The following is a 22,486-nucleotide window of genomic DNA, read 5'->3' on the forward strand; positions in this document are numbered from 1 at the left end:
CTATGGTCATGGCAGAAGGGGTTCACTGCCATGACAGATGGCCCTTCTTTGGAGCTGGTGTTTCTGCGTGATGGAATTGGACTCAGAGGGGATCTCTTTTCACAAGACTTGCATGCTACTTTATTGGAATTGTAGTTGGTGCTGGGTTTAAGATATATGTAGGGGATTTGAATCTCTGGACTGATAATATGACACCCAGGCCCAGAGCCTCAACAGACTTCAGCTCCTACACTTTGACTTATTGGACTTACTCCCCTCAGCTAACATGGAGTTGAAGAAGGTCAACCACCACAACATGGAGCCTAGAGTGTCTACAACTAGAAGCGGGAAGAGTGCATCCAGTACCCATGTGCAATCTAAGCCCTCACTTGACATAGGTGTGCAATGGACACAACCAATCCAATGTCCACAGAGAAAATGTGGAATGGGTGTGGGAACGGTAGCCATGGGGGCTGCTGGGTGTGGGGAATGGGAGGAAGAGATGAGATGTGGAGGCGTTTTCGGGACGTGGAGTTGTCCTGAATAGTGCTTCACGGACAATTACGGGACACTGTAGATCCCCCCAGGGCCCACTGGATGGAACGTGAGAGAGTCTGGGCTATGATGTGGACCATTGACTATGGGGTGCAGTGATGCTCAGAGATGAACTTACCAGGTGCAATGGATGTATCACGATGATGGGAGAGAGTGTTGCTGTGGGGGGAGAGGGGGGCGGGGGCGGTGGGGTTGAATGGGACCTCATATATTTTTTTAATGTAATTAAAAATAATAATAATAAATAAATATTAAAAAAAATACAATGAGATACCATCTTACTCCCATAAGATTGGCAGCTATGAAAAAAACAGAGGAATACAAATGCTGGAGAGGATATTTACTGTTTCTTCTCACCCCATATTTTTATTGAGGCACCATGACATTACAGTGGGCTGAAGATGCCTCTGTCCAAGGCCTCCTTAATAAAACTCTCCAGAATAAGACAAAACACTATAAACATCATAATAAAAAATACTCACCCATCCAAAAAATAAGCCCTTGACACGGAGGTCCAGAACAGGAGTCAGAAGAGGGAAAAGAAAGCATACGTTAGCATGGTTTACTTCAAAATCTTATTTTCTCATTCTTGTGAGACTTTCTAAATCCCTCTTAGCCACAAAATATGAACCTTTCCCACCCTCTGTTCCCCAAGCCTCTCCAACTCTGAGAAACTTAGCACTTTCTGTGCAACTCCTTGCTTCAAGACAAAGAGCACAGGTGTCAGCAGATATGCTCAGTGCTGGGCATACTGTGGGAAGAGATCCTTAATAAGACCAAACTCAGAGGAAGATAAGTGCTGTTTCCTGTATCTTTGTGAGTTTTCTTTAGCCACAACACAGGATTTCCTTTTTCTCATGGTCTGATTTATCCTTGTCATTGGGAGTGTAGGAATAGTATATATCATGGATTTTTCTAAATCACCACTTTAATCCTCAAAACTCCTCAACTCTGACCCACCTACTGTATGCAGTATTCTAAATTTGACCATTTATTCTACTGTATTAAACCCTTTAAGTCTTGTCTTTTCCAGGTCATTTACCCATAAAAGATGTGACATGTTACTGTCCACTATAGACCATTTTGCATTTAATAAAAAGCAATTAGCATATATTCTCTCACCTGATTCTCATTATTGCTTTAGCAGGTCAGCTACATAATAATAGCTTTGGATTAAGTGTTCACTGTAGGCTCTATTTCTGGCTGTGACAATAATACATATGTGACCTTGAGCAGGTCAATTTTTCTATTTGAACTTTCCTCTCTTGGAAACAGAGGTAATGAAATCTGCTCTGTACACTGTTCAAGGTTGCTCTGAAAGTTAAGTGAGGTAATGGATATGGAAGCACTATTTAAAGTGCAAAGTGGCATGCAGACATAAGGTGTTGCTATAATTCTTAGAATGTAATTACATGCAACAGAAAGAAAGGCGAGAGTATCTAGGAAAGAAAACAGACGGCACATGATGGGTGGCAGGAGGAAATTCCCATTTCTTGATTTAGCAAGGCCTGCCTCAGGGAGTTGTCAGTTCCACACATAGGGCCAAGATATAACATGGTGATTTTAGGGCAGCATAAATACTCTAGGCATCTCTCCTTACCCTCAAGTGTTTCAACCTTATTGCAAATGGGGTGTGGGGTACAGGGTTGATGGGCTGGGGGGTAGCACATCTCACCTCGTCTCTAAGATCCATTGCAGGAAGGCGCTGGCACTCTGTTCAAACTCCTGGCACATCTCAAAGTTCTTGACCTGTCTTGCCTCCTCCTTTTGCAGCTCCTGGTCTCGTTCCTAAACCCAAAATCACAGACTTTGGATCTCCTATTGAAGGCCTTCCTTTGTAACGAAAGAACTAATTCCCCCTTCCCGCTCCCCAATCTAACTTGTCTCCCAGACGCAGGTGCCTATCTCCTCATATTTTTTCCAGCCCACCTCTTCTTTTCTCTAAAAGATGAAGAAAGCCCATGTTACTTCCTATAAGTTCTTGCAAGAATATCAACTCCAAGCCCAAATATAACAAGTTACCCAGTAATGAAAGCAAATTTTTTTTCAGTTTCTTCTTTCAAGTGAAATTTAATTTAAATGAGGTTACAAGTAGTCTTAAAGGGAATGGAAGTAACAAAAGAGTTGCCATCTAAGGGTAGTGATAGTACGAGGAGATTTTCCTTTGTTAAACTTTTTTCAATATCTTCTTATAGTTTCTATAATGAACATCATTATAAAGAGACAAAAATTAAATATAAATACATAAAATGGCACTCTTGGAGATGTGTATAAAATAGGGAGTGCTTTGGATAGGGAGAATGTACTTGAGCCACCTCCTGGAGTTATTAACTTCTTTTCTGACTCACTGCTCAAATCCCAGAATCAAGAGGTCCAACTATGGGGCATAGGACTGAATATATTGTGAATGCATTTCCCAGTTTTTCTTAGATAGTCCTGGCTTGTGCCAGCTGTCTCAGTATAATTATTAATTGTGCACCTTTCATTCTCAAACAGTCTCCAGCTTGGAAAACAAATTAAGCCGTCACACCCACTAAAGAGAAAGGAAGTCTCTGCTGTGCTCCAAGTTACCTTGATGACTTCAGATAGGTGCTTCCAGATCCTTTCTAGCACCTCCATTGTTAACCAGGTATAAGGGCTAGAGGGCACATTTAAGGCCTTAATCTGTTGATCTAGCTCTAGCAAATAGGAGAAGTCAGTTTGAGCCCCTGCCAAAGAGGCCACGAAGACCTCGTGGTCCTTCTGCAGCTGCCGAATCTCATTGAGGGAGACACAATGCACAGGCTCTGACAGGTCCTCCTCCGCATTCTCACACCAGTTGTTGAAAGCTGAAGCCTTGTGTGCAAATTCCATGAAGAGCTCCTCAGCCTGCAGAAAAAAAAAAAGAAGACTCTTCCAACTTTCCTGATAAAGCCTCCCAGCAAGAGAACACTGAGTATAAAATTAATAAATGTCTTCAAATGTTTGCAGGGTGAGTAGTCCAAAAGAGCAGAACCAAGACTACTGAGTAACTGGTTGAGCTGATGGACAGACATGTTAGCCAGAAGTACAAGCACTGATCTCAGCATTTTCTCATTGTGAAAAGAAGTCTTTCATTATTTACAAATGAGGAGATTGAATGACTTCCAAGGTTGTTTAGGCTCAAACATTCCAAAAAAGATGAAGGTCATTTTCAATCATAAGATTTCGTGATTTCTTATTCTAAAGTCTGTGTTATAATTCTACCTGGCATATAATAACCATGAAAAAATATGTGTTGAAAGAATGAATGGATAAACGATTAAACAAATAAACCAGGAAAATCTGCCCCATCCTTTATTCATTTCTTAACTTCTCTTTGTCTAAACAGAGTCCTCTATCTATTATCCTTCTAGACCTTGTTTTGTTCTCATCTCAGGCCTGGCCTTTTTCAAATTACCTCTTTTTTGGTGGTTTGAAGCTGGGTATGCCCCCAGAAAAGCATATTCTTAAATCTAATCCATTCAATGGGTTTGAACCCTTTGTAAGTAAAAGCGTTTGGTGAGGTTTCTCCAGTTAAATCTTCTCAATGAAGATGAATCTTGGTCCTATCACTGGAGTCCTTTATCAGCAAAATAAAATTCAGACAGAAAGAGAAAGCCACTGGAAGCAAGAAACTGAAAATCAACAGAAACTGGAAAAGACCAGGAGACACTGCCAGGTGCATTGCCAAGTGCTAAGCTGAGGACAAAGGATTGCCAGCGCCAATTCCAGAATACTGGTCTTCAGGAAGAATGCATCATCTTGATGACACTTTGATTTGGGCTTTCTTTTAGCCTTAAAACTGTGAGCAAATAAATTTGTTTAGCTTGAGCAGCCCAGGAAACTAAAACACCTGCCTAAGCCCATTTCCTACCTTCTAACCTGCACCTTAGCATGGATCTGCATATTTCTGCATTACTGTTTCGAGTTTTCTGCATGTGTTGAATGGCTGTGAATTATCTGCATTACTGCATAAGAGAAATGGCATGGACTGGTCCAAACAGTAATTGATCAAAAATGATTTCTGATTCTACTTAAAATGTATCATAGATTTTTGGCTCAGCAGATGTACTTTCAAAGAGATTTGTCAAGAGCATACATGAAAACGATGTTTCGTTTTCTAAGCATGGGGGTCAGAGAGGAGAAAACTGGCCCACATGGAGAAAGGATTACAAAAGTATTACACCATTGCATCTCACAAGTTACTCATTTCAGCAATCAATATGCTAAAATAGACCAATCTAGAGAAAATTAATATGGCCCCTACCCAGGAAAAACATGAAAACCTATAAGGTATTTCATATTAGTTTCATAATTTTATGGATTGACTGAATATTTTACAAAGACTTTATAACCAGATAATAAGATAACAAGACAATTTGCAGTTTGAAAATTAAGCCAAGTAGAATCAGAATGTGACCTATCTTGCTATGAAGAATACCTATATATGTGTAAAGCTGCCCATTTAATTGGTTTAACTTTTTCACTTAAGATTTATTTGTGTGCTTCCTGTGCCCTTTAATAGAGTAGAAATTAACTAAGGGTCCAGAATGACTTTGTTGTTTATTTATGTGTGTGTTTACTAATTTCCTTAGCAACCTACCTTAATTTGTTGCCAGGTACATTGCCTCTCACGGTATAGGTGTGCTCAGTAAGTTCAATGATCATCCTGATTTTCTTTACCTATCTGTAGTATTTAAGATCAACACCGAATACTACAGCAGCCACTACTAGAAACAATGATTTAGTCAATTAAATCTTCAGAGAACCTAGTGACCTATATTGTATTTTAGATCCATTATTTCTTTTAAAAGTAATAACCCAAAAAGGCAGGAGGAGATGGTAATATTATCCTTATTTCAGAAATGAAGAAATCAAGGTTTGGAGATGTTAACTGACAAACAAATTTCCCGGCTAGGAAAGATAGCAGGTTTTATGGCTACTTGTCCATTATCCTTTTAACTTGAGTTAGAGAGAATCACAAAGACAAACTTGTCTCCTGCCTGCCAGCTTCAGTTCTACCACACACTATGATTCTCTACCCTCCTGTGTCACCCACCTCTTCCCATACATACCCTGGCTTACATATCCAGTAAGCTAAAGAACTGATCCATCGATCTAAAATGACTCTTGCACAAATGAACTACTTCGTGCTGTCAAGTTTGTATTCCTGATCCTTTTCATTACACTCAAATCTCTGAAATTATCCAGTTGGGTTTTTAGTATCTGTTTCTAGATTCTACAGCTGGTATGCAGATTATTATACAAGTAGAAGCCTGATAATGTCTCATTTTTTCTTTTTCTTTTTCTTTTTTTTCTACCTTCTGAAGGGGCAGCTGCTTCTCCAGCAGTTTCTGTCTGTGGGCTGCAGAGGCTTCCAGCAGCTGTTCCCAGCGCCTCAGCAGGGCAGCATGGCGTTCCTCAATGGCTTTGGTCTGGCTGTGCTGCGAAGCCACAAGCTGGTCCTTTAGGTCAGTGATCTCAGACAGCCTTTCTTGTTGGAAACTCTGTAGACTGGCATCCAGTGTGTCCTGAGAAAGACCCACAGAGACTCTGTGAACAGGGAAGCAGTATGGGGGCCGAGGGGCCATTCCCATCTGGGTTTCATCAGATTCTGATCATTAACAAGATAAGGATTAAGGAAGAATTAGGGATATGGGCAAGAAAGATGAACTATGGTTTAGAGACTTAAGTGTAGAAACTTGGAGCTGAATTATAGTTACATTTCAGTGAGATGTTTGTTTTGTGATTTTAGGTTAGATGTAAATTTAATATTAAGGGAAAGTTGGAGTATGTTAATATTCCAAATTTTACCAATCAAAACTAAAAAAATCCTCTCTAAAACTCTCTTATATAACTTATTACATTCTGTTTTCTAATTACTAGCAGTACACTACGAGAGATCTTGGAAGTACACAACTAAAAAAAGATCTTCTATGGATGGATGCCAGTTGTAGAAATGAATTTTCAGTTGATATGTTAACATCATGATCAAAAAATTCAGGGATTTCCACTACCAGCTTTAACAGAGTGCTTTGCATTTGACTATTTCTCCCTTTGAGAACAATTACAAAAACTGGATAAAAGATTAAGAATCTCAGCCATTTGAAAGCGATCAGAAAGCAACCAAAGTAGCTATGCCCCAAAAGACCAAGAATTTGGGGAGAAGGGAATAGTATTGAAGTAAGAACAATATTATTTGCCATTTTTTGAAGTATGACCATACAGGGTAAGAACCTGAGGGAAAAGGAGCTGTTCAGAGCTTTGACAAGCTCATAGAGCTAAAGAGGCAAAATTTGGAGTTTTGGGGAACCAGGGGAGCCAGGATTTAAGGGGCCATGAAAAGGTAACTGCAGAAAAATATATTCAATATTTTAATCGTCTTTTCCTTTCAAGGCATTGTAGATTCCTAAGTTATGTAGGATAAAATGCCTAGAAGACAAGTAGGAAAAAGTAGCTACGAGTCTAAAATTAAAACTAAACATCTCAGTAGTCTGACAGTGCTAGTTCAGTACCCTCAAATAAGATGGGTCCAAGTAAAAGGCATTTAGTGAAAACCCCTGGAAGGCCAAGGAGTAAGACCAAACTGAAGTAAAGGAGAGTCTTCAAAACATAAAAGTCTAAAATCATTTCCATCCCTCAATTCAATCCCTACACTAACTGGCTGACCAAAACCATGATTAACAACCCGAACTCTCATTGACAATATAAAACACAGAAGAATATACATTCTTTTCAATTATACATACAATATTCACCAAAATAGACCATTTGCTGGATTTAAAGAAAGCCTCTGAAATAATACAGAGTAAGCAATAATACCCAAATGTTTGGAATTTGAGCAATATGCCCTCAAACAACCAATAGGATAAAGAAAAAGTTACCTTAGAAAGTAGAGAAAACTTTGAACTGCTGATAATGATAATGACATATAAAATTTGTGGGATGCAGCTAAATCTTTGCTTAGGGGAACTATATACCCTTAAGTCAATATATTAGAAAAAAATGATAATCTAAATTTCCCTGTCAAGAAATTTTAAATAAAGAAAATCAAATTAATACCAAAAAAGTAAAAGGAAATTATGAAGATATTAACAGACACTCATGGTATAGAACAAAGGCACAACAGATAAAAATATAAAATTCAAAATTCAGTTATCTAATAAAAATTTACACACCTAGCAAGACTGATGAGAGAGAGTTCAAATTAGTGAATTACCAAGATGAAGACAGAAAAAGGAGAAAATATTGCAGCTCCTACAGTCAACGACATTATAAAGTTCAAAAATGAAATAATCCTGGAGGACTGAGCTTTTGTGTGTGATACGGGATTTGGGCTTCCCTGGAATCCATCGGCAAGGCAGCCCCGCCCTCACCTGCTTTGCCAGGAGAGTTAGGAAGGCAGCAAGGTCTGCACCATTGCCATCAGTCTTCAGACTTGTTTCCTTCTCAACTGTAAAGCAAAGATAGGTGATAAGAGGGGAAAGATGGTTGGTCTGCTATCAACTTTGGTAAACAGGAAAACAACATTTACTATAGACTGTAAGAAAGTCTCTGGACTTTCAAAGTGGGTATGTCATTGGAACATGGGAGCTGTAGGGCCCAGTGGATTATGTTTCTAGACTTAAACAGAATAAAACTGACTGAAATACTTCTAGGGCCAAGTAAACCTCTATCTTAGAACAAATGAAAACAGTAGATAAGATATAAATTATAGGTAAATCAAGTGCACATTTTAGTTTTTTTCACTAGAATGTTTTGCCAAAGCTGTACTTTTTCACATATTGCACATGAAATTATGAAATCCTCCAAAAAATGCAATCTCTGGAATCACTGTATTTTGTCACCTCATCAGCATGTTTCTTTGTATATGTATGTATATGTTTGTGTGTATGTGTATATTTGCATGAGTATAATTATGTCCAGAAAGATTGGGGATGGGTTGATGAAGGAAGCACTTCTTTTCCAAAAGTAAAAGAGAAACCCCAGAAACCACTCCACAAATGACATTTATCAGCATCTCTCAAACAAAGAGACTCTGGTCCTGGCACATCATACCTATCCAGGCCTCTATCACATCAGCCTTCCAGTTAAACTGCTGAAAGTCATAATCATTCTCCAATTGCTGCTTCCAAGCAGCTATCGTCTTGGCCAGAAATTGGGTCTTTTCATTCAGAGCCTCTATCTTGGCAGAAATTTTCTCCTTGTTCTGGCTTTCCTCCTGCAACACAAAGATTGAGGGAAAAAGTAAACAGATGGGTATACTGATGAGCGCCTAGAGCTAGAAAGTTGAATTTCTTCAGCACCATTAGAAAAGTTCTCATCCTTTTCATCCCAAATATACAATTCTTTCCTCCAGGTCAAATGAAATTATACTATTATGTGTCCATCTTCTAGATGGCTATTTCTATTCTGGCAGCTGGACATTCTTCTTATATTTGTCCACATAAATTTGGCCTTCTTAGCTGGTACAAGATTCTAGAAGATATGGAATCATCTCTATTTAGGGTCCTTTGTATAGCACTTAGACCAATGAAGCTTTGTTTAAACAAGCATTTAAGCAAAGGAAAGATTTTCAAATTAACAAAGATGTTTTAGTGTGCTTTCCCTCTCAAGAGGCTTACAAAGAAATTTCTTCAGATTTCTACAATATTGTATGGCCAACCCAATGATAGGATCTTTACAAACACCATATTCCACATAGTGGCATAAAAATGTAAAAAAAAAAAAAAAATGATTTACAGAAAGCTGAAACGTGTACCTACAAGAATTTGGAAAGGATTTCCAGAAAAAAGACATTAAGCAGATAATTATTGCTGAGAACAACAACAAAAAAGGCAACCTAGAAGATATTAATAAAGTCCCACCTGTGATTTTAGCACTGCTGCTCACTCAATATTTGGACCAATCTCTTTCTGAAAATGAAAAGCTTGATGTGGAATATCCAGACTAGCTCACCTTACTCAGGATGTCTTCTCCTTGAGCACACACATTTTGTACTCGGGTCTCATGTACAGCAAAGTCTTTGTCCAAAACGTCATGCTTCTTTAACAAGCTCTGCATAAAAGAGTCAGTGAGAATCAAAACATTCAAGACTGGGAAGTCCATCCCCACCCACATCCTGGCTCCCTTTGCTGCCATTCACCAGTACCGAGTCAGCGAGACTGGCAGGCTAGGTGAGTGTCCATTTCCTCAGGCATGCCTCTACCAAATGTCTCTGCCAACTCTTCACTTGTCAAAGGGGACAATCTCACCAGAGAGAAGAGTCAAAGGAATACAAGGGACACTGCTGCTAAAGTACCATGTGATCCTAAGCCTTCCTGCATTTTGGAGTAGGGGTGTTGGCTGAGATGAAATATAAGTACTACTACAAATTGAAATTTATATAGTTCTATGCAACATTGTATCTAGTAGAAAAATATTTAGAACATCCTGTACTAAAAACTGACCATAAAGGAGAGTAAGGAGAACCTTGAACTGCCTTTCAATATCACTCCAAGTTTTGTCTGTTTCTGCTTGCTCCCTGGAAACAGGATGGCAGAATAGAGAAGAAGGAGGACGAATCATGAGTAGTACTTCTACATCTTCCTTAATATTTTCCTAAGAAATATTTATAACAACCCACAACACACCACAGCCCACTCTCCACTACTACTACTGCTGGCTTTTTTTATCTGCCTCTCATCATAAAGGCAATCATTAATTTTTTTCCTATTCCGTACAAAACCAGGCTAAAAGAAGTAATAAATCTGTATGACTAACATACATCACCTTTTGAAAATAAATTTACAATACATGGTGTTCTTAGGCATTAAAATATCGTGTTTATTCCTTTTAATGTGATATGACCCAATGTATTTTATGACTTTTCTATTTCATGTCTACGAAGAAACTGTATAGAGAGTGGATAATGATCTACTTTGTAAGATTGTAATACCTGGCTTAATCATGTTTTTCTGCATTTATAAATATGTAAAATGAAGCTCCCTTGACATCTTCACCTTCTTTTCCAAATCTTTTTGCTGAACTTCTCCTTCAACACTTCAAGCAATTAATGTACTACATAGCTAATATATGTGTCTTTTAGGTAAAATAAAATACATTTTCCCTCTTTAAATATGTTCCTAAAAAACCTTCTTAATATCATGTTCAGGAAAAAAAAAGTCTAAAAGGGAGCTAAATCCTAGAGAATTTGTCAAACACGTCTATTATGGTTCTCATAGTTATAAGCGGTTGATCAGAAATATATTCTCTTCTTTTCACATGTAAAAGGAAAAGAGAACATGGGGATAATTTGGAAGAAAATCCTGATTCACAAATTGGGTGAATATCCCTCTTTTCTGCTTTCAGCTAATTTATTCAGTCCTGGGAAACTAACAAAACAGAAAGTCAGATTTTCTCCATGAAAGATGACAGAGAAGGACTAGGTATATAGATATCTTAAGAAAACTAACAAAAATGATTAGTAATAAAGCCTCATAAATCCATTTCTTGGATTTTATATGCTGGTGTTAAAACTTCTCATTCAAAGTAAACTTTTGAAGGTAAATTGCCTAAATACACCAATTAAAATATGGAGACTGGCAGCCAAAAACTGGAAACAACCAAATGTCTAACTAGTAAATGACTAAACAAACAGTGGTACACCCATACCATGAAATACTACTTTGCAATAAAAAAGATAGCAATATTTATAATGCAACAATCTGAATGTATGTTCAGAGCACTGTGCTGAGTGGAAAATGTCCATTCAAAAAGGTTGCATGTTGTATAATTTCATTTATATAACGTTATAATTATAAAATTCTAGACATGGAGAACAGCGTTGTGGCTGCCATGAGGTTAGCAGGGGTTGGGGGTAGGTATGTCTGACCGTAAAACAGCAATAGGAGAGATCTTTGTGATGGAAATGTTATGTATCTTGACAGTATCTATGTCAGTACCCTTGTTATTTTAATATCTAGCGCTATAATTTTGCTAGATATTACCATTGGGGGAAACTGGAAAAAGGTAAACTGTTTGAAAATATGCATCAGTGTGTACATGTCCCCAAAAGACTTTTCCAAATAGGAATTTATCTCTAAACTCTGGAACCACTCTAGACAGAAGGCACTTCCCCTGAAATTATATTCTCTGGAAGCTGCAACCAATGGCCAGACATAAAAGAAATTTTTCAAAACTGGTATAACATCCCGATTTGAGAGTTTAGAAAATCCATCTCTATAAAGAAAGGCTGGCCTATACTTAACCATAATAACTTTGACTCAGACAGATCACAGACCATAGGATTAAGATTTAAAACCTGCCTTAACACCTGATTGGTTTCATGAACTTGGATATAAATTCCTTACATTTTTGGATTTTGATTTCCCATATATAAAACTGGCAGAATCATTTATATTTCCCTCATTTCCTTCTTCCATCAGGAGGGAGATTCAAATTTCCCAGGTGAAAACACTGACTGCTTAAGAAATGTTCAAATTAAAGAGAAGAAAATCTCTCCATTCAGCCTGTTCCTTACCTGAGTAGCAGACAATGTATCTCCAGAATGCCCTTGTGCAACCATTGCACCCTTTTCACTCATCCAAGCTTCCTCCTCCTCGGCATTCTCCATGAATTGCAAGTATTCTAAGGATTCATCCAAGTGAAGTCCTCTACAATGGGGCGTGAGCAGAGGTAGGACCCAGTAAGAAGAAAATCTGGCAGGGAGTCTAGCAAGGTGCCACAATCTCATTGAAGCAACCAGCTTATTCACAGTATTGAATAACCTGCCCTTCACTCACCGAGCCTTGGCCAAGTTCTTCAGCTTCTCCCAATGTTCAACAAACTGAGCCAGCCGCTCCTGGAACTTCTCTTGCTCCACAGCAGCCTTGTCTCCTAGCTTCTCTGCTGTATCCAGCACATTCTAAAAAACACACCTCCTTCATATTCTATCATCCCACATTCTCTCCCAGTTTAGCCATTTTTTTCCCTGGCAAAGTATCTATCCCTTCATACCTTCCAGATCATTTATAAACTCCCATGCTACTGGGCTGATCCTGAAAATCCTGGAAGAATGAAGATGATCTACCATGCTAAACTTTCCAGGTCTTTTGGTGACTATCTCAGTTCTTCCATTAGACTACCCTCCATGGTCTGTTTTGTGTATTATTCATGGTCAGAGGTTAACCTGCTGCCCAAGGCAGATTCAGAATCATCTTCTTCCCACATGGTTCAAGTACAGCTTTCCCAACCCACATCCCAGGTGTCAAAAATTAGACCCAAGAATGTTGGAAGTGCTTCTGCTGGGGAAAATCTTGGATTCCTATGCAGAATTCTCTTATTCATAGGAGATAAAATGTAAAGAAAACAAACAAACAAAAAACACTGGAAAACTCTACTGCTAACTCTGTGATAGTTGTATCCCCTGCCTATTTACCCATAACATGAGGGATTGGATTAGGTGATTTCTGTCCTTCTAGGTCTGATATTCTATCATTCCTACCTGTATGGCTGGCTCATGTGCCACCAGCTCCCCTTCTAGGCGTCTGTGCTTCTTCAGTAAGTTCTGAACACCCTGCAAATCCCGCCCATAGTCCTGGGAGCTCACTCGTACCAATTTCTCCCTGGGACCAAAAAAGAAAACAGAAAGTTTAGAGTTAAGACATCTGAAGTCTCCCTAGAGCAATGGTTTTCTAAGAATATGTGTGCCTGAACATGGATGAGGTGGTAAATTCTGGAAGACCTAAGTGTCACTAACCAGAAAGATAATTAGCAGCAGTGGCTTTCAGCCAAACTTCTGAATTATGCAATTGTAACATGTTTTGTAGATTATCTACCCCCTTGTATTATCTATGAATTATGAGTTGATGGTACATACTCTATCCAGGATTCCTCATCATCCAGATCCTGAAAGAACTGGAACAAGGCATAAGCCTCCTTCAGTTTCTCATGGTGTGCAGCTGCCAAGTTCTGGACATTTAGGAAGCGCTTGTTGACGCTATCTCTCTTCTCCACAATCTGGTCAGTATTGAAAGTCCCACTGGAGAGCAGATCAGCAGCCAAATTGTCCAGACCCTTGAGCACATCCTAGAAAACCATGATGTGCTCAGTAAACAGTACAGGCACAGTAAGTAACCCCAGACCTTTGCCCACATTTGGTTCAGGTTCAAAGACTGGGTTAAATAGATTATCTTTGAAGGTACTTGATTTGATTCTTTTTTTTTATTATTATTTGATTCTAATTCATGTTGACTAAAGACCAGGTCAGAAAGAAATGTAGATAGCATGGTTGTATTGCTCAAATTGCACATTTCCTTATCTGTCCTGTTCCTTATCTTAAGGCCCTTGATGTTTTTACTAGTGTTCTCTCCCCAACTAGAAATTAAGATACTGAGGAGAAGGATTCTCTCTCACACAAGACTCTTTTCCTTCTCAAGCACTGAATTTGACAGTCACAGATTGATTGACTGAAATGGCCAACAAGAACTACTCCTTTGGCAGCGGACTTGGTCCAGTGGTTAGGGTGTCCGTCTACCACATGGGAGGTCCGTAGTTCAAACCCCAGTCCTCCTTGACCTGTATGGAGCTGGCCCATGCACAGTGCGCAAGGGATGCCCTGCCACGCAGAAGTGTCCCCCGTGTAGGGGAGCCCCACGCACAAGGAGTGCGCCCCGTAAGGAGAACCTCCCAGCGCAAAAGAAAGTGCAACCTGCCCAGAAATGGCGCCACACACATGGAGAGCTGACACAACAAGATGACGCAACAAAAAGAAACACAGATTCCTATGCCGCTGACAACAGAAGTGGACAAAGAAGATGCAGCGAATAGACACAGAGAACAGACAACCGGGGTGCAGAGGGAAGGGGAGAGAAATAATCTTAAAAAAAAAAAAAAGAACTACTCCATTGGTAACATTCTTAGACTGGCCACAGAACTCAGGCATTTTCCAGTCTCTTGTGTCCATTCTCATTCTAATCCTGCCCCCTAGTGATGTTACTGGGAACATCCCCAAGTCCAGAATATGAATCATCAAATAAAACAGGCAATATAAAATCCTCCATTATTAAATTGACACCTGCCAGAATGTTGCTCACTGGTCCCATGACAAATCTGTGGTTTGTATTATGATGAATCCTCAAAGAGTTTCTGGAGTGCACATGTAGTTTTGTCTACACTTTATAGTATCGTTGCATATAACCCAATTTGATGTTATTTTTTTCTATTCAATCCTGTAAAATAAACTTCTATTTCTCAAATATTAAATCAAATAGACATATTTAGAAGATAGTAACTTTATATGTATGCATCAATAAAAAGATAACTTTTAAGGTATATAAAATCTATGGTGTAATGATAATTGGTTGATAGTGACTATTAAAATGGCTCTTCAGATTTTAGGTTTGACCTGATTATAATGAGTTCTGGCTGAGAATACTAAGGTCAATTTTGAAAGGCTGTGTTCCCCAATGATCTCCTAGGACAGGAGGGAGAAATGTCAGAAACATTTCCATTCTGGCCTGTGGAGTGGAATTTCAGCGCTACTTACCTCTCGGGCCAACATTTCTGTCTCCAAGAGCTGATGCTTCTTGAGAAGGTTGCCTGCTGATGCCAAGTCCTTTGCCTGATCTTTCATGGCCAGCAGTGTCTCTGCCTGAAAATGAAGAAATAAGCAATAAAGGAGAACAAGAATAGCAATTGTGTCCCCATACTCTTTCAAAGAAGGATCAACAAAATTGTTCAAGTATGAATTCATTTATATGACAGGTATTTGTTAAATGTTTACTACTTTCCAGGCACTGTACTCATTACTGGGGATAGTACAAGTGAACAAGTTCAATATCTTCCTTGGTATTATGGATCTTCTACTTATATTCATTCCACACACCTTGCTTTGGTGTCTGCTTCAAAAGGCCATTAAAAGGGTATTAATTTAATATGTGATTTTTCACTTGTATTTATAAAGCAACATGTTTTTACAAATGGTAGAGAACCATTTGCTTGTTAAATCTTTGATAAATGATTGAACTGGTTGAAAAAAAGATCTGGAGTGCCTACTTCCCAAATGCATAGGCATTAAAATAAAACAGGGAAAAAATATCAACAAGAAGAATGAAATATATTGTTGCATTTCTAAATCCAGGAAATTGAGTAGTGTGATGTAAGAGTGTGGGCTTGGGGCCCATATTGGATCAGAATTCCGCCACTTGGTATCTTTGTACGTTTGGACCCATTACCTAATTTCTCTGTAAACCTTGGTGTCCTCATCAGTAAAAATTGGACCTTGTGATTTGTTAGGATGAGGTGAATTAACATGATGAAGTGCCTGGCACATTGTGGTTGCTCAGGAATCAGCAGCTCAGTTCCAATGAAATTATGTTGATTCATTTCAAAAAAGGTTTGCTATATAACGCTGCAGCTATCCAAGTGACTATCCAGCAAAGACCAGAGGAGAAAGACATCCTGGTCTAAACCCTCCCTCCATGGAAAGAATAGCAGTGATATCAAAGTAGACATAGCAGGGAAGCAGACTTGGTCCAGTGGTTAGGGCATCTGTCTACCACATGGGAGGTCCGAGATTCAAACCCCAGGCCTCCTTGACCCATGTGGAGCTGGCCCATGCGCAGTGCTGATGTGCACAAGGAGTGCTGTGCCATGCAGGGGTGTCCCCCGTGTAGGGGAGCCCCATGTGCAAGGAGTGCGCCTGGTAAGGAAAGCTGCCCAGCGCAAAAGAAAGCGCAGCCTGCCTAAGAATGGCGCTGCCCACACGGAGAGCTAACACAACAGGTTGACGCAACAAAAAAGAAACACAGATTCCTGTGCTGCTAACAACAACAGAAGTGGAAAAAGAAGAAGATGCATCAAGTAGACACAGAGAACAGACAACCGGGGCGGGGGGGAGGGGAGGACAGGGGGACGGGAAAGGGAGATAAATAAATAAATAAATAAATCTTAAATAAAAAAAGTAAACATAGCTATGGAGCCTCCAATAACTCTTGCATGTATTACAGTTATGAGACTACTACTTTGGAGAAATGTCTTAGTAGAGTTAGGAATTGGGTCGAAGAGACCATGGGTTGGACATTGGTATGCAAATGTCAGTTTGTGTCCTTGCTTTTGGCTTTTCTGAATATATTCTTAGTAATGGGTTTGCTGGATCATATGGAAATTCTATATTTAGCTTCTTGAGGAACCACCAAACTGTCTTCCACAACGGCTGCAACATTCTACATTCCCACCATCAGTGGAATGTTCCTATTTCTCCACATCCTCTCCAACATTTGTAGTTTTATAGTTTTTTTAAAAAAAAGAGTAACCATTTTATAAGATATAAAATGATATCTCAGTATAATTTTGATCTGCATTACCCTTATAGCTAATGGTGTTGAACATTTTTTCATGTGCTTTTTGGCCATTTGTATTTCTTCTTTAGAGAAATGTCTCTTCAAATCTTTTGCCCATTTTTTAATTAGGTTTCTTGTCTTTTTATCTTTGGGTTGTATGATCTCTATATAACATGGATATCAAACCTTTACTGGAAATGTGATTTCCAGGTATTTTAAGTAGATTACCTTTCATGCTTTTGATAGTCTTCTGAAGCACAAACGTGTTTACATTTGAGGAGATCCCATTATCTATTTTTTCTCTCATTGCTGGTGCTTTGGGGATAAAGTTTAAGAAACCAAAGCCTAATACAAGATGTTCATAGCAGCATTATTCACAAGTGGTAAAATATGGGAACAATCCAAGTTTCCATCAACTGATGGGTGGCAAAACAAAATGTGGTATATACATAGAATGGAATACTATTCAGATGCAAAAAGAAATGAATTAAGGATTTATATGACAAACATGGATGAACCTTGAGGACATTTGTTGAGTGAAATAAGACACAAAATGACAAATATTGTATAGTCTCACTAATATGAACTAAATAAAATGAGTAAACTCACAGAGGTAAACTCTAGAGTATAGGTTACTAAGGAATTGAATGTGGGTTAAGAATGGGAGGTGATGTTTAATGTATGGAGAACTTTTAATAAGACTTATTGTATATGTGTGGAAATGAATAGAGTTGATGATAATACATTATAGTGAATATAACTAGCACTGCTGATTCATCAATGTGATTGTGGATGAAAGGGGTAGTATGTGGATGTAATATTTCAATTGAAAGTTAGCTAGATAATAGTCTAGGGACTGCATAAGAGTGAAGATTGTGATTAATAGTATAAGATGTTTTTTTTTATTTTTACAAAGTGTTAAGAATATGGTGATACTTGAGGAACATAAAATAGGGAGGTATAAGGAGGTATGAAATTTTTACTTTTGGAATAATAAAAATGTTCTAAAATTGAGGTGATGACAGCACAACTCTGTGATGAATATGAGAGCCACTGAGTGTACATGTTGGATGAACTGTACAAAGCATGGGGCTGTATAACATAATTACACCTGTTGTGGAAGATGGACTGTGGTTAACAAAACAAATATGAGAACATTCTCTCATGAACTGTAACAAGTATATAATACAAATACAGGGGATTAATAACTGAGCAGATTGGGGGGAAAATACACCAAATGCAAGATAATAGCTATAGCTAGTAGTAATGTTTTGATGATGTTCTTTCACATTTTGTGAATATTATTTCACAACAATGCAAGGTGTTGTGGTGGGTGATACATAGTAATGTATGAATGACTAATCATGCTGATGGAATCCTATTGATACAGGTTTAGAAGGACTTGCACTTGCATTTTATTCCTCAGTGTGGAATCAAAGTTTGGATCTGGGATGGAGCAGTATCAGGGGGAAGAAGAGGATAACAGTGAGGCAAAAAGCTCCCTTTCTTCTAAACATCTGAATTCCACTTTCAATTTCAGCTGGGATATCTTTTTCCTAACACAGCTCCTCTTCTCTTAGACCTTTACACTGGATAAATATTGTCCTCACCCATTCCTCCCAACACAGGAGATACAAGCAATCTCAGGCTGCATTGGTAATAGATAGTGTTTCCTGAATACTGGGTCGTCTTATACTCCAAACACTCTATTAGGCACTGATATGAACTTTCTTCAACATCAGGATGAGTTCTTGTCACCATAGTGATAGTAGAATGAGTGACACATTTCTGAAGAGTGTAATGATGATTGTGAGGAGACTTGAAACCAAATAACTAAAGAAAAATTTGAAACAACTAAAGAAAAGAGTCATGGAGAGAAATATTCTAATTTAGTAATGTCTTTAGGGAGAGAATTTTAAAAAAGCATATTTCAGTTCAATGCAAGGGAAAATGTCCCAACAACAGAATGATCTGCCTCTAAAGGTAATGATTTCCCTGTCATCTAATATATGCAAGTATAGGCCAGAAAATTTCTTATCAGAGATAGCACAAAAGCATTTTATGAATTTGATGGGTGACCAGTGATTGAGTTAGATGGTCTTCAAGGTTTCTCCACACACAGGAAACCTGATTCCCCATGACACAACTTCCCCCAGCTGAGTTGAGATCCTGGCATTTCTGCTGTTTTGTCAGGTTACTGGGTAGTTTACTGGTTAACTTACATCCTCCCTGCATAGAAAGACTTAGAGTGTCAATACTATCTTGTAGCAATACAGGAGTCTCTCACTTTCATCTACCTGAAGCTCCTGTGCCCCCACCATTTCCAGGTGCTATTACCTCTGAGAGCCAGTACTCAAAGTCTCGGATGCCTGTGTTGAACCTCTGCTGGCGACTGGCTTCATTGAGCTTCTGTCCTTTGTCAATTGTCTTCTCAAGCAGGTAGTTCCAGTGTTTCTCCAGCTCTTCCAGTTGTACCTAACTCAAGAAAAGCAAGGAATTCACTAGAGTGGTTAGGGCCCTGGATCCTGTGACAACCTGAGAGGATAATGTAGGAGCGACATGCCAAATTTTGCTGGTACAAAAATGTCATACATTCTAAACCAGTTATACTTAATCTGGGGCACAACTGTGGGTGTTGAAAGAAGGGTCCTGACCTGATTATAGGAATTGAAAATCAAATGCCAAAAGATAGACAGTAGGAACAGAAAAATATAAAGCAAGCATGAGAAGACTAGGAATAAAGTCTAAAGCTTTCCTGTAGTTCTAGATGCTGGGTATGATGGGAGAGATAAGTCTATACTGTTTTCCTCTTTCCTTATGCAACAATCAGAGGGAAGACTAAACCATTCCATATCCCTATACATGGAAACCTTGAAAGAGTAAAAAGAATTCTGTTCATGCCCCCTTTGTGACCCAGAAGCCATCACGAGCTGAAACCCTACCTTCATGTACTCTTCATTGCCATCACATGCATTCCGCTCGATCAGAGAGTTTCCCAAGTTGATGACTCCTTTCACCTGCTCATCTCTGCCATTGACCTCATTTTCAAAAGTCTGGTGTTTCAGGTATTTCCTCTGAAGACAAAGCAGAAACAAAATTACCCTCTAATTTAGAGAAGCAGTATAACATAAATTCTGATTAAAAGGAAGGGTTAATGTTTCTGTCAATATGTTTGAAAGTGATGGTAAGTTCTAAAGAACTCACTCCACATTAGACTCAGAAGTCCCTGAGGGCAGGGACAACAACCTGTCAGGGAATGCCAGTATAGGAAGATGATCATTCAACCAACAATCGGTGATGGTAAAGTTTTCCAAGATTCCTGTTTTGAACTTGCCTGAATGTTGGAAGGGTCTTTGTATGACTCATCACAAGCTGTGGGCAGCATCTCACTGATCCATTCTTCTAGCTCCTCTAGGTCACGGTAGAATTGTTTCAGATCAGCATAGTCTCCAAGCTTTGTCCTCTCAGCAATCATCAGTGCTTTGAGAGCATTCCACCTGGAGGAGGGGCCAGATCACTCTCTGCCCTCCACCCTTTCCCCAAGCTCTGATTCCATAACCATGAATGTTCCCATTCATCAGCCTGTCCATTCTCTTCTCATATAGTTTCATTATTTTCAAATATAAAATGCAGTGGGTAAGTCAGGAAATTTCTAATGTACCTTCCAACTCTTTTATTCTATGAGTCTATGTTAAAAAGTTCCCTAAGATGTCAAGATAGTTTTAGGCATCTGGAAAGTAGAACCAGAATGTCACTTCTCATTCTGCTTGCTAGCAAAGAGGTCCTTTAGCTACATCTTCCCGTAGCTCACAAAACAATAACCCAGGTCTGACCTGTCTAGCACCCGTTGGAGTCGAGCAGCAATCTCCTCCATGGCATAGTGGTCATCAGCTATGAGTTGCTCAGCAAAATGTTTTAGGTCAGTGATCTTCCCTTCCTGGAGAAAGGAAAAAGAAAGAGTCCAGTTGTCTGGAATAAGACTCCTTCCTAGAAAACATCAGAGATAGCCTTTGTGGTTTCAGGGGTCATAACCAGGGCCAAAGGTTAAATGCCTGTACATGAGAAGGTGAATTTCAACTCAACAGGAGGAGAAATATCTAATATCTAATATAATCACTGCCAATCAACTCTGATATAGGCTCCCAGGGCCATTGTAGAGGGTAATTTCTGCTTTGGGTGGGATGTTGAAATAAAGTCACTTTCAGTTTTAAATGTTGGGTTTTAGAATTCTAAATTTTATCTGATTATCTTGTGAAATGGTAATTTTCTAATACATTTTATTAGAAGGAAAATTCAATGTTAGCTCCCCGCCCGCATCTGGTTGGTAATCACACATTGAATGTCATACTTTCTTGTAACATAAACCCATTGTATCCTTTCAATGCTGAGTTAATATTTGCTAGTTATCCTATGTAAGGTGATAAATTTATGAGCATAATTCTAAAAAATGTCATTAGTATATTTTTTCTGGTCTAAAACTTTGTGTGAAAACCTTCTTTAAGAAAAAAGACACATTTTAAATTTAGCATAGGAGAGGGATGAAAAGGTTTTTCATTTAGGTTAGTCTTACAGAATCTTCTGTTGCATATACTAATTTATATGTATCATGCATGAAAATCTATATTGTGCTTCTAGTGAGTAAAGCACTTTGAAAGAACCGGGTACCCATGTCTTTACTACTTTTTAGCTAAGCAATCTTGTCCAAGTAACATGATATGTCTGGGAAACTTAGTTCCCTCATCTGTACACTAGGGAGAGTAATAATCTACCTTATAGAGTTTTTGAAATGATTTTTGAGACAATGTATGTGAAATTTCTTTATAAGCTGCTATGTGCTAAATGACCATTAGTTATTACATTTATACAAGAACATAAAATCATTCTGTTCCCTCTGAACTTAGGGGATATCTGTATTTTAAATTTTATTGATAATAAATTAAACACCAAACACAGCATTAAAATAGGATGGCCACAGCTTTAGAACATTAAGTTTTAGAATATAATATATGGTAGAATATGAGAATAGAAATGCAGGTCCTTTAGTTCAAGAGGCCAGCTTCAGAGAGATCCCTATAGATTGCATACCAAATAATTATCAGAATTTTATACATCTACAAAAACTAAACATCTTCACACCTCAAGTGGTGGAAATTGATGTGGCTCACTTTAGTAAATGAAGCTGTTCTAATGTTTGCAGCAGATCCAGGGTACATGGCATATAAGGCTTATACAATTGGAGGATATTCTTTAATTTAAAAAATAATCCCAAATCTTAAACACAAAATTAGGTAGAAAAATAAGTGTTTATTTAGAATGAGAGAAGGAGACTTAGGAAGAGGCCATGCAAGTTAAGGGTTCATAGCTTCATGGTAAATTCATTTCTGGATTTAATCAAGTATATTAATCCAGTTGAAGTTCACAACTGTATGCAGCTACTTATCCTTCCATTTATCCTAGGCAATGAGACCCAAAAGCTAAGACAGTTTTATTCATTTCCTCATCACCTTTTTTTTTTCATATAATAAACTTTACTTTTAGAGAAGTTTTCAATGACAGAAAAGTTACATCGAAATTATAGGGGATTCCCAGATGCTCCACCCCCTCCCTCCTCCAACATATCCTCTTTCTAA

The 22,486-nt window shown here is 38.5% G+C and overlaps 1 protein-coding gene across 1 annotated transcript in view; it reads right to left on the reverse strand.

The window, feature by feature from the left end:
- SPTA1 (spectrin alpha, erythrocytic 1) overlaps positions 1 to 22,486 on the reverse strand; it is an 82,247-nt gene that overhangs the window by 14,134 nt on the left and 45,627 nt on the right. The window contains exons 31-46 of the mRNA XM_058309932.1: positions 20,690 to 20,793; positions 20,191 to 20,353; positions 19,799 to 19,930; positions 19,194 to 19,331; positions 15,062 to 15,166; positions 13,394 to 13,602; positions 13,019 to 13,139; positions 12,318 to 12,439; positions 12,056 to 12,188; positions 9,493 to 9,591; positions 8,593 to 8,755; positions 7,911 to 7,987; positions 5,856 to 6,065; positions 3,106 to 3,402; positions 2,210 to 2,322; positions 1,017 to 1,034 (exon numbers count right to left, since the gene is read on the reverse strand). Of these exons, the coding sequence (XP_058165915.1) occupies positions 1,017 to 1,034; positions 2,210 to 2,322; positions 3,106 to 3,402; positions 5,856 to 6,065; positions 7,911 to 7,987; positions 8,593 to 8,755; positions 9,493 to 9,591; positions 12,056 to 12,188; positions 12,318 to 12,439; positions 13,019 to 13,139; positions 13,394 to 13,602; positions 15,062 to 15,166; positions 19,194 to 19,331; positions 19,799 to 19,930; positions 20,191 to 20,353; positions 20,690 to 20,793 (2,204 nt within the window). The remainder of the gene's footprint in view (positions 1 to 1,016; positions 1,035 to 2,209; positions 2,323 to 3,105; positions 3,403 to 5,855; positions 6,066 to 7,910; positions 7,988 to 8,592; positions 8,756 to 9,492; positions 9,592 to 12,055; positions 12,189 to 12,317; positions 12,440 to 13,018; positions 13,140 to 13,393; positions 13,603 to 15,061; positions 15,167 to 19,193; positions 19,332 to 19,798; positions 19,931 to 20,190; positions 20,354 to 20,689; positions 20,794 to 22,486) is intronic.

This window comes from Dasypus novemcinctus, chromosome 13 (assembly GCF_030445035.2).
Source record: "Dasypus novemcinctus isolate mDasNov1 chromosome 13, mDasNov1.1.hap2, whole genome shotgun sequence".
Taxonomy (NCBI): Eukaryota; Metazoa; Chordata; class Mammalia; order Cingulata; family Dasypodidae; genus Dasypus; species Dasypus novemcinctus.